The 10,343-nt window shown below is 45.9% G+C and overlaps 1 protein-coding gene across 1 annotated transcript; it reads right to left on the reverse strand.

Moving 5' to 3' along the window:
- Nucleotides 1-4,016: 4,016 nt before the first annotated feature.
- Nucleotides 4,017-9,762, reverse strand: NGRN (neugrin, neurite outgrowth associated). Its single transcript, XM_032392092.1, has 3 exons — nucleotides 9,555-9,762; nucleotides 9,039-9,149; nucleotides 4,017-5,125 (listed from the first exon to the last, which is right to left on the reverse strand). Exons 1-3 carry the CDS (start codon nucleotides 9,716-9,718, stop codon nucleotides 4,516-4,518), a joined length of 885 nt encoding a protein of 294 aa, XP_032247983.1. The 5' UTR covers nucleotides 9,719-9,762; the 3' UTR covers nucleotides 4,017-4,515.
- Between the last annotated feature and the right edge of the window lie 581 nt (nucleotides 9,763-10,343).

The raw sequence follows: 10,343 nt of genomic DNA on the forward strand, positions 1-10,343 counted from the left end.
TGACTTTGGGGTAAGAATTGACTGGGAAGAGAAACTAGGGAATTTTCAGGGGTGATGGTAATGATCTAGAGTCACCTTGTTTAAAAAAAAAAAGCCATTATAAGGGATAGATCCGCTGACAATACCTGATCTCACTAATCCATCGTAACATCACATCGTCATCTTCTTGTGAGATGCATAGGAAGTACAAAGCTTCACTCATTGCCAAAAATTGAACCAGATCAAGTCTCAAGATGCAAATACCAGTTGATAGGAAATATGGAGGGTAGTAGGAACATGACAATAAATAAACATCGTAGGAATGAAACCTACTATATCCAAAATACAGGAATTAGGGGCGCCTGGGTGGCTCAGTCGGTTTCCATCGGACTCTTCACTTCAGCTCAGGTTATGATCACAGGGTGGTCGCATCCGGTTCCATGCTGGGCATGGAGTCTGCTTAAGATTCTCTCTCCCTCTCCCTCTGCCCCTCCACCTGCGCTCGCACCCTCTCTCAATAAATGAATAAAGTTTTTCAAAAATATAGGAAATATATGGGTCAAATAACCTGTAAAATAGGGGAATAACGTGGAAAGGGAAACCACTTTAGAATATAAGACACTTCTGGGACATAGCTACATCATGCAATGTTGCAATGTGTGGACCTTGTTTGGATCCTAATTCCAAGAAATGAACCATAAAAGTAATTTATGAAATAGTAAGAGAATACGATCAGGATATTAGCTGATACTAATTACTAAAACTTTTAAGGTATAGTAATGGCTTATGTGTCTATGTTAAAAAGGAGTTAAGAGGGCACTGGGGTGGCTCAGTCAGTTGATCATCTGACTTTTTTTTTTTTAAGATTTTATTTATTTATTTGACAGAGAGAGAGAGAGAGACAGCAAGAGAGGGAATACAAGCAGGGGGAGTGGGAGAGGGAGAAGCAGGCTTCCCGCGGAGCAGGGAGCCCAATGCAGGGCTCGATCCCAGAACCCTGAGATCATGACCCGAGCTGAAGGCAAATGCTTAACGACTGAGCCACCCAGGTGCCCCAATCATCTAACTCTTGATTTTGGCTCGGGTCGTGGTCTCGGATCGTGGGATTGAGCCCCATGTCAGGCTCTGCTCAGCATGGAGTCTGCTTGTCCCCCCTCTGCTCCTCACCCCCGCTCTAAAAAAATAAAATCTTAAAAAAAAAAAGTTTGGGGTGCCTGGCTGGCTCAGTCAGAAGAGCATGTGACTCTTCATTTCAGGGTCCTCAGTTCGATCCCTACATTGTGTGTAGAGATTACTAAAAAATTAATAAACTTTAAAAAAAAAAGGGAGTCCTTATCTCTTTCAGATACATAGTATACAGATGAAATAATTAAGTATTTACAGATGAAATAATATGAAGTATACAGGTTTCGCTTCATTTTTTTAAAGAGATTTTATTTATTTGCGGGGGGCGGGGCGGGGAGAGCAAGCGCACAAGCAGGGGGAGTGGCAGGCAGAGGGAGAAGCAGGCTCCCCACTGAGCAAGGAGCCCAATGCCCCAGGACCCCGGGATCATAACCTGAGTCGAAGACAGGCGCTTAACTGACTAAGCCACCCAGGCATCCCATAGGATTCACTTTAAAATAAGCCAGGGGGAGCTGTGGGGCAAGTATGGGAGATAATGAAAAAAGATTGGCCATTTGTTAAATGTTAAAGCTGAGCAATGTGTACACAGGGGTTCATTGCATTACAATATTATCCCTACTTTCCTGTGTTTGAGAAATCCTATAATACAAGATTAAGCAAAAAACAAACAAGAAACTTTTGGGCTTCAAGAGCTTATCTAGTGTTTTATACTGAGCTTTTTCTACCACCTCCCCATTAGATCAAATCTCTGCAGAGGTGGAAACAGCCCTGAGCAGATTGGTGACACATAGACCCTCCAAGGCACAGGGACTTAAGTGTCTTCTGTCTGTAGTTTGCTAGCCTCTTGAGCTTGATCCCAAGGTTGCCAGGAGGTGTCCATTCCACCCACAGCCACTTTATCTCCAATTTTGGCAGGGCCCTGTCAACTGTTGCTTCCTCCACCAGACCCTGCACCTATGCCCCAAAGTGCAGCTCACCTCATGCGTTGTGATGTCGTCTTTCATCATGTCATGAAACAGGACTGCCTGGGGATAGGGCACCATAGAGTCCTATGACCTCAGCCCATTGGAACACAGGCTGGGTGAATCTCTCAGCCCCCTTTCCACCTTGGGCTGGGGTAAGGGATGCAGGTTCCCAAAACACTGCAGAGCTGGTGAGTTAGGATCTGAGACATGCTGACAGAATAAAGCAGGAACAGGGGCGCCTGGGTGGCTCAGTGGGTTAAGCCTCTGACTCTTAGTTTCAGATCAGGTCATGATCTCACGAGTTGTGAGATGGAGCCCTGAGTTGGTGGGGTGGGGGGCGTGCTCAGCAGGGAGTCTGCTTTAAGATTCTTCCCTCTGCCCCTCCCCCAACTCGCTGAAGCACTCTCACTCAAATAAATAAAAATCTTATAAAGGAATAAAGCAGGAACAGGTCAACCTGGAGGAAACTTAGGTCTTGTTGTTGGCTGAGGCCTGGATGGGTAGGCTGGCAAAGGTAAAAGGCAGGGCTTTCTGCCATACTGGACTGGCTGATTGGTGAGCTTCTCCAACCATTTCTTTACTCAGCCAATACTGAAATCTATGTTGGGAGCTGAAACTACAGCAATGAACACAGACAGGTCTCCTGCCCCCATGGGCAAGGTGCGTGATGACAAACAATACAGCAGTAATCTATTTCAAATGCCAGGGAATATTAAACACGGTGTGGTGATAGAATGTGAAGGGCGTTGCTTTAGACTGGGTGATTAGGGAAAGCTTAAGAAAGTAACATTTGATCTGAGGCTTGAATGACATGGAACCAGCCATGTGAAAATCTGGAGACAAAGAACGAGTAGGTGCAAAACCTTAGATTGGCATTTGCAAGACTGGAAAAAAGATTTAAGCTTAGTATGCAATAGGATGGTAGAGGATGAGGTAAATGGAAAACATATCAAAGCCTTTTAACGGCTTCTAATTTTCCATAACCCACTGGGGAAAGTCAAATGACTTGCAAGAGTTAAAAATTAGTCAAACAACATCTTCCACCTCTTAAAATGACCAAAAGGTTCTAATGGCAAATTACCTTGTTTTTTAAATCATAAAAAAATTGATAAGTGTCACGACAGCGACAGAGCAGGGAGAACAGGGCCTTATCTGCCCACTGCTGTATTACCAGCACCTGGATTCTCTTAACTTTGGCATGTGACAGGGCCTTGCCATTCATATTGAACAAATGCCCAAGTTAACAGTAATCAATGATACTGTAATCGCTATTAATGACATTTGAAATAGCAATGAGACTCATGAACAGACTCAATGACGGTTTGGAAAATCAATTATTTTCATTAACCATCCTGCATATATTTAAATTCTGAATAACCAGTTTTTTGCCAGTGACTTGTTAAAATGAGGTATGGCTGAAAACTGTCCTCGGACTCTTCTGTTGCTTGCATGTGTCCCATTTTATTTGTCTATTGATCATCACTTTCTGGTTATAATGAAGTATCTCTAAAAGAATCCATAAATTAAGGAGCCTATTGCCCGTTCTCACCCACTTCACAGCTCCCTTGGAAAAATCTGATGACAACTGTAAAATCAGATGCTATTCAAGCTTTTGAAAGTAGCTAGAGATTATGCTGAGGGCCCTAAAGGCTTTGCCTGCTTTTTTGGGGGGGGAGGGGTCAATCCCCCATACTCCAATCTCTTTCAAAGCCCCAGCAACTGAAGGAAAGAAGACCTACTTTAGACCAGGTGATCAGGGAAGGCCCATTTTTAGCTGTCAAAATCTATTACTAAGCAGGGTGAACTGCATAGGGCCCTTTGTTGGGAACTCCTCAGGCTCCATCTCTCTCCCAGTGTTTAATGTTCAAGGACAAGGGACCCTTTGCCTCTTGCCCTCCCTCACTCCCCAGGTTCACAGGTAAACCCTCCCACCCCAGAGAGCACCAATCAACACAAACTGCTACATTTTACTTTATTTTTGCACATAATGAAAACAACCAATTGACTAAGCAGTTCCAGAATTATTAATGTTCATTAATCAAGAAGTAAATGAGGTCAGAAGGTAAACTTTTCATTTTTCCCCAAACATATATTGCAAGTATCACAGAAAGTCCTAACAATACATGCAACATGGGCTAGTTTCAACATAGAGAGCCCAAGCAAGAAGGGTGAGTACTAAAGATCCACGTGGGTCAGACCAGGAGCAGTGCTCCAGGAAGCTAGAAATCTACCCAGCCAGTCATTAACCCTGCCCTGCCATACACATTTGCCCTGTGAAGTTCACTGCATTTTGTCAGATTCAAATGAGCAGCTCTTTCCTCCCACATTCCAGGCTCATCATTTCCTCCTATCCCAAGGTGGATAATCCATACACAGAAGTCCAGGCAGCTCCAAATATACTCCCCAGCTGTGTTTCACTTGGCATCTACATAAGCCATGCTCCAGCTCAAATTCTGTACAGGAAGTTCCCATTGCTATCGAAGAACTCTCGCCCCCTCTGGACTACTTTGCTGCTGAAGTTCTGATCACCTGGCTCCTGTGACTTCACATCTTCCAGCTTGTCACTTGGCAATCCATAGCCGTCAGTTCCTCTCTTGCCCGCACCGTCACTGGTGGAGTCTTTCTGCCGCTCTCGCTGATGACCTACAGCTGCTGCAAGAGGCACGGAGCGCTCCTCCTCCAGGACCTGGATTCCTTTACTCCCTCCCTTCTGTCTCCTTGGTGTATTTGTACCATGAGTGTTTGATTCTATCACGTGCAAAGCTGTGCTGTGACCCCAGCCTTTGAATGAGGATTCACCCCTTTGCAGCAACAAAGAGCCTGATCCAGAGTGGCTTGCAGATAGTGACTTTAAGGTATCCCCAGAGCTGGGGAGCTGCTGGAGTGAGTGGGCAAGCCCAGCTTTCTTAAGGACTTTTTGATCCTGCTTCAGCTTCTGCTCCAATGTGGGTACAAACTTGCTTTTTAAAACCCTTCGGATCACATCCGTGCTGACACCAAAGCCTTCAGCTAATCTAGGAACTGACCAGGACTCTGCAAATTCTTTATGTAAATACCTATGGGAAAAAGGATTAGGTTTTCAAGGTGTGAAGTAGTCTGCTATCAAAGTAGCTAACTGATAATACTAGTGATATTTACGTGAAAAGAGGGCTCGGAAAAACTGCGAATATAGCCTCTACCTTGTGCCACTAAATGGCTGTATTCCATTCCTGTGAGCCCATAGCAACACCCAACCACTCCTAAGTCACTTTCTTTCTTTTTCTTTTCTTTTTTTAAAGATTTTATTTGACAGAGAGACACAGCCAGAGAGGGAACACAAGCAGGGGGAATGGGAGAGAGAGACCAGGCTTCCCGCTGAGCAGGGAGCGCGACTCGGGGCTTGATCCCAGGACTCCGGGATCATGACCTGAGCCGAAGGCAGACGCTTAACGACTGAGCCACCCAGGTGCCCAAGTCACTTTATTTCTGTCAACTAAACTCCTCCCACTGTGCACCAGGCCCCAGGTAGATCCTGGAGATGCATGAAGACTGTCCTTCCTTTCAAAGAACATACAATCTAGGGGCGCCTTGGCGGCTCAGTCATTAAACGTCTGCCTTCAGCTCAGGTCATGCTCCCAGGGTCCTGGGATCGAGCCCCACATAGGGCTCCCTGCTCGGCGGGGAGCCTGCTTCTCCCTCTCCCACTCCCCCTTCTTGTGTTCCCTCTCGCCTTGTCTCTGTCAAATAAATAAATAAAATCTAAAAAAAAAAAAAAAAAAGAACATACAATCTGGTGGTGGAGACAGAATATTAACATATACAACACCAGTGTGATAAGTCCTAGGAGAGGACGCTGTCAGAGCACCCAGGAGAGACCCAGGGATAAGATATCCCAACACCTGAGGCGTGGCTCGGGAAGTGCTTCAGAAGTCCACCTACAGCTGGTCTGAAAGTATGAAGAGTACTAAGCTGGCAGAGGGGAGGAGAGGAAGAAGAGAGCAAAGGTACTGATGATAGCCAGGGCAGCACATCACCATTGCCGGCAACAGCTCAACTTGTCCAACAGTGAGGACAGGAGGAAGATCATGTCATGCTTACGAGTCTGGAGTTTATCCCAAAGCAACAGTGAACCAAGGAAGGATTTTTAAGTGGGTGTATTCAAAAATAGAAGAATTGCAATTCGGAACACGCAAGCTATGGCAAACCATTTGCAGGTACAGGAAGGATTTTAAGCAGTGGAATGCCACAAGCAGCTTTTCATTCTGAAGCTCAATCCAGGGGTGGTTTTCAGTGGCGGGACTACAGATGGAAAAATCGGTCAGGAAGCTGTCCCGGTATCCAGGCAGTCTGAACTGCGGCAGTTGCAAAGAAAGCAGAAAAAGAAGAGAGTTGAGAACTGTTATAGGAAGGCCATACGGTAGAACTTGTAAGGACTAAATAGTGGGGGTAGAAGTAGGCGGAGATACAGGCTTTCAGCCTGAGTGACTGGTGGGACCATTCAGGGGTAGAGTGAAAAAAGGAGCAAAATAAAGTCAACAGGAACAATGATAAATTTTCTTTTGTTACGCGGAGTTTGCTATTTTATTATGTTGGGTTTGAAAAACACGTGTGACATCCAAACAGACATGGTCTAGTGTGTGGTTGAATATATACAGATCAGAAGAAAAACACGGCCTGGAGATGACAGATTTGGAAGTCATAAACGAAGAACAGGGGTGGTTGAAGCCACATGAATGGAACAGGTGGAGATAAAATGACAAAGGACACAATTCTAAAAAACGGCAGTATTTAAGATACAGGAGGAACGACAGGAGCCCAGGAAGGAAAGTGAGAAAAGCAGCCCTACAAATAGAAGTGAGTAGTACCCTGGATCAAAGGAGAAGAGAATTAATTTCAAGAAAACACACTACAAGATCAAATGCTGCAGAAATACTAGAAAGGCTAGAGACTAGAGTGTCAGGAATGCCTAGCAATGAGGAAGTCACTGGTAAGATTTGTGGACAACGGTTTCACCGTTGTGACAAAACAAACAAGGACAGGCATCCAGGAAGAGCTACCTGGGAACAAAAGGATGAGGGAGAACCTGAAGCTGACAGATGTAGGTCTCTGAGGAATTAGGTACAACTATGACCTAGTGCAGAGGATTGGTCCTAGACAAGTAAAAGGCTACCACTTCCCCTAGTTTGTAAACACTGAGAACGGGAAATAAAGAGGAAGACCAAGAAGCTTTAAAGGGCTCTTAACTAATGGTCAGTTTTTTCTTTGAAGTAGAAGGATATCTATTAACCACAGAAAGGGAGGTGACAGAAGATTTGGAAAAGCTGTTGTTCAAGAGGGGAAAGGAGGACGACACGAAAGACGTGCTACAGGTTCACCAGATCTCCTTGCTCTACAGAATCCCCTTTCTTCTAGGTGTCAACTTCAGAGTCATTCTGATGGGAATGGAAAAGGACACATAACTGCAAAATTCATCAAAATGCAAATCCATATGCCCTTGCACCCAGCAACTCTACTTCTAAGAATGTAAACAACAAATACACCTGGCAGATACGTGGAATCATGTGTATATTCAGTAGAGCACTATCTGCGACAGCAAGTGAATGGAAACAACCCAAATACACATCATGAAAGACTGGTTAACTAAATTATGAATTACTGGGGCCTCTGGGTGGCTTAGTCAGTAAAGCATATAACTCTTAATCTCAGGGTCATGAGTTTGAGCCCCACACTGGGCACAGAGATTACTTAAAAAAAAGTTATGATTTATTATGATTTCTCCAAAAAAAGAGCTTTCTGTTCTGAAGTGGAAAGATCTATGAAATATGTGAAAAGGGGCTCCTGCCTGGCTCAATCAGTAGAGCACAAGACTCTTGATCTCGGGGTTGTGAGTTCGAGCCCTGCGATGGGTGTACAGATAATTCGAAAATAAAATCTTAAAAAAATGTAAAGAAAAAGAAATATGTGAAAAAGGAAAAGTGTAGAACAGTATTTACAGTATTCTGTTTGTGATTAAGGAAATGAAAATAAAAATCTATATTCATACTCCTATTTGCATAAGGAGACTTGGAAAAAGGCACAAAAATAGTTCCATGGGAGCCTGGCTGGGATTAAAACTTTTCAATGTGTATACCACATTATACTGTTCTGATTTTCTAATTTTGAACCATATGTAATGTATTGTCTATTCAAAACAACAAAAAACTTAAAAAAAAAGAGAGATCTCTATGATTTTTATGATAGGGATTTTCTCTTCAGAAAAACGTGCATAACATAACCATGGAAGCCCCCATCCCTGACCTTCGCTTAAGAATGTCACGATCTTGGGGAGGGTATGTGCTCTGGTAAGCGCTGTGAATGGTGCAGGACTGTTGAATCTCAGATCTGTACCTCTGAAACAAATAATGCAATATATGTTAAGAAAAAAAAAAAAGAAGAAGATAGCAGGAGGGGAAGAATGAAGGGGGGAAATCGGAGGGGGAGACGAACCATGAGAGACGATGGACTCTGAAAAACAAACTGAGGGTTCTAGAGGGGAGGGGGGTGGGAGGATGGGTTAGCCTGGTGATGGGTATTGAGGAGGGCACGTTCTGCATGGAGCACTGGGTGTTATGCACAAACAATGAATCATGGAACACTATACCTAAAACTAATGATGTAATGTATGGGGATTAACATAACAATAAAAAATTAAAAATAAAATATTATTTACACTACAAAAAAAAAAAGAACGTCACGATCTATGATTCTGAGGTTAAATGATGTGATGTCTTGCAGCTTACTCTTTTAAAATTTCAGCAAAAACGAACCAACTGTGTCCTAATGTTAAGAACTATTAAATTTAGATGACGAGCTTACGGAAATTCGTTATGCTATTCTACCTGTCATTTAGAAATGTTAAAATGATAAAAAAGTAAAATATAAAAATAACGTTCTAGGCCCCCGTATCCATCACTTCTCATCACAGCAGAGCCCAACTACAACGAGTCTTACCGGATCTGTTCCATGGCTTTCCACGTCAGGGTCCTGGGCGGGGCACCCGGCGCCTCCATTTGCCTCCGAATTTTCTGGAACCGGGCGGCTTTTTTCTGTCGTTTCAGGGTGCTGGGGGAGAGAAGCAATGGCAGAAGCCATGCGTGGGAGCAAACTGGGTGGCTGAAGAGCCTCGGGCTAAATCACAAAGAGCCCAGCCCTCTTCTCTTTGTTTGCAAGGGCAACAGGCCATGCGTGTTGGCTCAGACCTGCTCCATACACCTCCCCAGAAATCTAATACCTAACACAGCCCGTAAGCATGCCGAACTTTCTAAACGGGTGATGAAATACGTCACTGGTGAAGAAAGCTGTGGTCCCAAAGAGGCCGCACGCCTGCCCCTGCACCCCTGACAACGGATAAGAAACAAGGGCTACGGCGGATGTGGCGGCACGACGCCCGGCTCCAAGGGGGCGCGGCCTGGAGCGCAGGGGCGCGAAGCCCTACTTCAGGCTGAGGGCCCGGGAAGGAGCCGGTACCTCTCCACCTCCTGCAGCTCCCGCTCCTCCGGCTCCCAGTCGGAATCAGGGTCCGGCTCGCGGCCGAGAGAGCCGGGGTCTGCCACCCCCCGGGTCGCGAACCCACAGCGAGCAACAGCAGCACGTACACGCACGCCCAGCAAGAGGCTCAGCGTAACCGCCATGTCGACAACAGCCGTCGGCAGCCCGAAACACGCAGTACCGGAAGTCTGGGGGCGGGGCGGAAGTGGACAGGCGGGCCGGAAGCAGGGATGGCCGCGAGCCTTTCCGGCTTCCGGCCGGGGGCGGGATATCTGGGCTTGAACCCGTGTGCGGCCCACCATTCCCGGCAGCGAATGTGGAGAGTATTGAGCCTGAAATGCAAGGGCCGGAATGAGGTAGAGGACGCTCCTGCAAAACGCCATAAACTTTAATAAAAAGACGGATTCAGTTGCCAAGAGCCGCCCCTCCGCCCCAACGGCTACCCAGGCCGGCCTGTCTCCGCCACGGCGGCGGAAAGGGCGTCCCCTCGGCGGTCCTCTGATGGCGACAGCCCCGTGCCTTAGGCACTCGGCTCCTGTGGGAAAGGGGCTCCTTGTCGCCAGGATGACCTCTAGCTCCGGGCCGCACCCGGGGTTCAGACCCATCACCTAGCAATAAATCCAGGCTAAGGTTTGAAGGGCGGGGATGAGTACATGGCCGACCCTGGCTCCTCTTCCTTTTAGTCTTTACGGATCTGAAAATAATCTTAGGGTATTGAGGAATTCTTGGTGTCTTTGTGTTTTGCCTTGTGCAAACAGGGTTCCTGGG

Source organism: Phoca vitulina, unplaced genomic scaffold (assembly GCF_004348235.1).
Source record: "Phoca vitulina isolate PV1807 unplaced genomic scaffold, GSC_HSeal_1.0 scaffold65, whole genome shotgun sequence".
NCBI classification, from domain to species: Eukaryota; Metazoa; Chordata; class Mammalia; order Carnivora; family Phocidae; genus Phoca; species Phoca vitulina.

What these genes read in the sequence shown, in the direction of transcription:
- NGRN (XM_032392092.1), bottom strand. Translation starts at nt 9,718, where the DNA reads ATGGCGGTTACGCTGAGCCTCTTGCTGGGCGTGCGTGTACGTGCTGCT. An exon ending in GAGCTGCAGGAGGTGGAGAG is followed by an intron (nt 9,150 to 9,554) that starts GTACCGGCTCCT and finishes TCTCTCCCCCAG; the next exon opens with CACCCTGAAACGACAGAAAA. An exon ending in AAAGCCATGGAACAGATCCG is followed by an intron (nt 5,126 to 9,038) that starts GTAAGACTCGTT and finishes TTTTTCCCATAG; the next exon opens with GTATTTACATAAAGAATTTG.